Source organism: Belonocnema kinseyi, chromosome 10, assembly GCF_010883055.1.
Source record: "Belonocnema kinseyi isolate 2016_QV_RU_SX_M_011 chromosome 10, B_treatae_v1, whole genome shotgun sequence".
Lineage (NCBI taxonomy): Eukaryota > Metazoa > Arthropoda > Insecta > Hymenoptera > Cynipidae > Belonocnema > Belonocnema kinseyi.
The window spans coordinates 56,057,997-56,062,878 of record NC_046666.1 but is presented as its reverse complement, the minus strand read 5'-3'; the positions used below and the strand labels follow the sequence as shown (position 1 = coordinate 56,062,878).

At 31.5% G+C, this 4,882-nt stretch overlaps 1 protein-coding gene across 1 annotated transcript; it reads right to left on the bottom strand.

Annotated features, from left to right (window-relative positions):
- Window positions 1-1,964: 1,964 nt before the first annotated feature.
- Window positions 1,965-4,077, bottom strand: LOC117181123 (acidic mammalian chitinase-like). The gene is made up of 5 exons (XM_033373691.1): window positions 4,035-4,077; window positions 3,667-3,934; window positions 2,700-3,090; window positions 2,194-2,465; window positions 1,965-2,115 (listed from the first exon to the last, which is right to left on the bottom strand). The coding sequence occupies exons 1-5, from the start codon at window positions 4,075-4,077 to the stop codon at window positions 1,965-1,967; spliced, it is 1,125 nt and encodes a 374-aa protein (XP_033229582.1).
- Window positions 4,078-4,882: the final 805 nt, after the last annotated feature.

The following is a 4,882-nucleotide window of genomic DNA, read 5'->3' as shown; positions in this document are numbered from 1 at the left end:
TTATGTCATGATTTTACAACAAATTTGCTTTGCAGGAGATTTTTTGGACCAGTATACGGACAATTTAAGATCTATTATTTATGTTGTAAAAAACTCGATTTCTCAATTTGCTCCAGCAAGCAATTTAATATACTAGGAACTTCATTTAACGAAGCATCTTATACTCTGGCTGACCCAAAACAAAATCGGAAGAGGCGCATCAATGACAAACGAGACACCAAAATATTATCTTGATACCGGATGCAAACAAATTCGTGACTTTTTAGCAAAAAAATGGACGTATTTGTACGACGAAGGGAGTCCGAGAGAAGAGAGAACGAAGAGAGAACCGAGTCCTCAGAAACAAATTTTAAGTTCTTATATAAATCCCTGTCGAAAAAATAAAATAATTGATAAAATCCCTGATCAACATATTTTTAAATTCTTTATCATAAGTCGATTCATATTTATGTTTCATGACCAGTGCTCAGTCCGAGGTTTTAGTCGATTTTATTTCACTTTAGATGTAGGCTTTGGAGTCAGCTATAAGTTTCTCTGATACACGCTAGAAAGTCGAAGATAAATAGATAGTGGCTAGTTATGATTTTGAAATCATGCTAAATTTTCCTCGTTCTTTGAAAAACGTAAATGTTAAGATCAACTATGTAGATAAATATAAAACGTAAAAAGATAAGATTCTTTTGATTTAGCTTTCAAGAGGGAAATTTGAATTTTACTTTTCAAGCGCAACGTAATATTTAGGATTAGAATCCCAGCATACCATATTTTAAAGGTCAATTCTGAGATTAATTTATTTTTAGGGTTTCGAATGCTACGCAAAATCTCTGATAATAAAACAACATTTGTTATTTTATATTTTACTTATTCTATTTTCGTGGTCCTAAATAAGAAAAATGAGGGAATTCTGTTTTTTAAAGTTTCTGCATGTCCAGATGCTATAAATATTCAAGTTTTTAATGTTATATTTTTTCTTCTATATCGGTTATCAAAATATAAAAAAATTCGGTGACTTTTTTTGTATGGATATATTGTATAAGTCCCTGCCGTCGTTGTGACAGTGGAGTGAGAATCCATTTCAAAGTAAAATATGTGCTATTTGAAGTATAATGTGAACGCTGAAACCTTCAAAGACCTTAGTCAAGGTCGCAGCCTTTTGAAAAATTAACCGAAAAGGAATAAATAAACGGTGGGCTGAATATTTCCTCAGGTAAGATACTTTTTAGGGAGGTCAAGGCTATTCTTGAAGTAGTTCTTAAAGAAAAATTAAATGGTGATCTTTATTTTGATCTTCAAGATGACCTTCAAGGTTTTTTCATGGTAAATTAAAAAAAATAGAGAATAGATTTCCTGGTATCGACAATCGATAGAACAGTAAATTTTACGTCCAAACACGTACCCAGGTCATAGGTACATTTTAAACATTTTAAACTTTAAGGTCAAATGACCTTAAATGTCCTCGCCATGGTCATGCTTGATGTCACTACTGAATATACCCTTTCAAAGAGGTATCCAGACGTTGCTTATGCTTAAATGACGATGGTTGACCTTCAAAATGTTTCAAGGTCAAATTTTTTCTGTTCAAAGGAAAAACTCTAAAGTAGGTCCAATTTGATATTGACCCGGAGGTATGGAGGCCTTGTTTAGCTTTTATTGACCTTAGAGTGATCTTTAAGGTTACAATGTACCTATGACCTGTATATATATTTGAACGTACAGTTTCCCTCTTTATTGTTTATCGATGTGAAAAAGGAAGGTTTTCATTTTTGAAAGTTGACCTTGAAAAAACCTTGAAGTTCATCGTCAAGATAAAAAAAAAGGTCCCTACTAAATTCGTCTTTGAAACTGACATTGAGGTTGACCTTGACCCTTCTAAAAATATCTTACCTGAGGAAATATTCAGCTGTCTCGGGACTTTTGTGATATAATGAATTATTTATTTTTTTAATGAAATTCATTTTAGAAAGTTAACATTTGCTTCTGAAAACCCGGTTCAAGGTCTTCAGAAGTACGAATTTTTCTCCGCAAGCTCCAGCGTAATCATCGTCATCTATGCTATCAACCATAACACCACCAAGCTGCATTTTCTTAGCATATTCAGCTTTCACCATTAATGAACTAAAAATAACAATTAAAATTAAGTATTTTAATCCATATTGACATACATGTTAAAAAAAGAATTATTTTAAGACTTACGGTACATCATCATAGGCGATAATTTGATTCCCTTTGTAAATATATGGAACTTGCTGTTCTTTGTCGTAAAAGTAAGTCCATTTTTTGATCAAGTTACATATTTGGTTATATCCGGTAAAAGCATAATATTGTCCATGCTCTTCTGTGGTTGGTGCGCCATCACCAATTTGTCTTGAGTTAGCCAGCGTATAGGATGCTCCATTAAATGTTGTTCCTAGTATTAACTTGCTAGGTGGCGCAAATTGCGAAATCCAGTATTTCACAACATAATCCTGGAAAAGTAATTCATTACAAAGTCATTAGATAATTTAAAGATAATATATTTCTACTTTATAAATTAGGGAATAATTTTAGTTGATTATTATGAGTTTTGGAATGCCAAACTTCTAAAAATTAATAGCTTCTGGTGAAGTTCTAATATGCAATTTAAAAACTTAAATGATTGTTTGAATTGTTTCGAAAACAGAAAGTTTCTAAAATTTAAATGCTATTAAAAATGCACTTACAATGTTCCTCTTGCGTTCCTCTCCAGTTTCTTTTGATGAATGATAGATTGGGGAAGTATGACCAACTTTTTTCTCCTCCTGAAAGTTTCCGTGAAATTCATATGTCTTCAAATTTATGAAGTTGACATACGTGGTTATTCCTTTAATATCATAGAATCGCTTAGCAGTCGCTTCATTAGGATCAACTTTCACGGATAAAATGAGACTTTCTTTATCGAATCTTTCTCTGAGTGTCTTTAGGAGCAGGACGAAATTTTTCTTTTCAGAAGGATGTCCACTACGCGAAGGAGGTTCTGAATAGTCAATGTCTATACCATTAAATCCGTATTTTTTCACAAATTTTATAATATTATTAACAAGATTTTCTCGCAGATTTGGATCAGTCAATATTCTGTAAAGCAAAATATAAAAAAAATTATCATTTTAGGCGCAAAACAAACTATATACGTTCAAAATAAGATAGCAATACATTGTTAGCCTTAGGATTTAAAAAAAATTCTCTTCGACCAAAATGAATTCAAACTTGTTTAGTACATTTGGAGCACGTGTCATATTTATTTCAAGAAAAGCTACAATAACTTTTGCTGCGTTTTTTTGCTTCACTTTATGCCGTCACCAGAAGAATTTTATTTTATTTTTTCGAACTAGATTAAGTTTTTGGGGCTCGAAAATCGTGAATGTCAATTTTAGGTTTATTTGTTTTTGAAAAAAGCTCATTTGTCTATTTTATATGTTTCAGTTGACTAGACAAAACATGGATTGATTTCCTATCGATAATATAAAATCGATTGATGCTTTTTTAACTTTCTTAAATCGATGAAAATCTCTCCAAAATTAAGATTAACAGAAGTGATCCAGTTTCGGCTAAAGCATCAAAGCTTTTAATTTCATATGGCATTAAGATTAAATATTACTAATTTCAGTGATCTAAAATGTCTTTAATTCTGATTTTAAATATTAAACTCACATAAAATCGTTATTGTTCGTAGATTCATCATACTCGACCTGCATTGAAATTATGGTTTTTAACTTTGGGTTCTTTTTTCGAAGATTGTTGAAATCCTTAAGTCCCTTTTCAACATCTCTGTATGGCTCATCAATTTCAACAGAAGCGTTTGTACCAATTCCTCCGTACCTGACAAATACGTGTGTGCAAAGATGTATATCGATGTCATTTATCAATAGACCTCCGTCATCATCAGGGAAGTTTATTTCATAGTAGCAACCAATGATTTCTGAAAAATAAAAATAATGACAAATTAGGCTTAAAAACAATATTTATAATGTATTTTCCTTTTTTAGAAGTTATTATTAAAAAAATGATTTATCACTTACTTTCACACTCTTTAGCAGGTACTTCGTCAGGCAATGGCAGCATTCTTCCTATTGCAAAAGTTAAGCATATTCCAACCAAAAGTACTGACTTATGCATCTGAAAAAATCGAATCGGAATATACGAAAATAAGTAAAGATTTTGCACTAGTGGGTGGACCATTAGCCTATGGTTCTCCTAATTCTCATTTCGAAACAATTTTTTTTTCTCAAAAAAGATTTACTCTCGTCGCTCTATTGAGAATCGAATCACGAAACTTCCGATGGCCGGTTGGGTGCTTTTCCCTTAAGCTATTAGAGATATTGAATGAAGAATTCTTTTCATAAATATACAGGATCTTAAGTAAGGTGTCACATTTATGATACGACTAGTTTGAAAGAATCTGTGTTATCATCAGAGATAGTTACCATTGATCAATGTGTATATCTATTTCGCTACCGTGAAAATAGAAATAAATCTATCAATCAAGTTAACTGCACACAAAACAAAAAATACTTAGCCATTTTTTTACTAGATGAAAATAAAATTTAAAAAATTTTTAAATCAAATATTTTAAGAAAAAATATCTACTCTCGTTGCGCCGCTGGGAATCAACCCGTATAACTTCCGATGACCGGTCGGGTGCTTACCCCTTAAACCATTAGACAGATCGAAAAAAGAATCCTTTTTCAGAAATATACGCTATCAAGTTAAATGTCCAAATACCAGACAATACTTAAAGTCATTTTTTGACTAGATGGAAGATCAATTTAAAAATTTTTTTAAATTGAATATTTTCAGAAAAAAAGATCTACTTTTGTCGCTCCATTGAAAATCGAACCACAAAACTTACGATACTTTTTTAATTGTC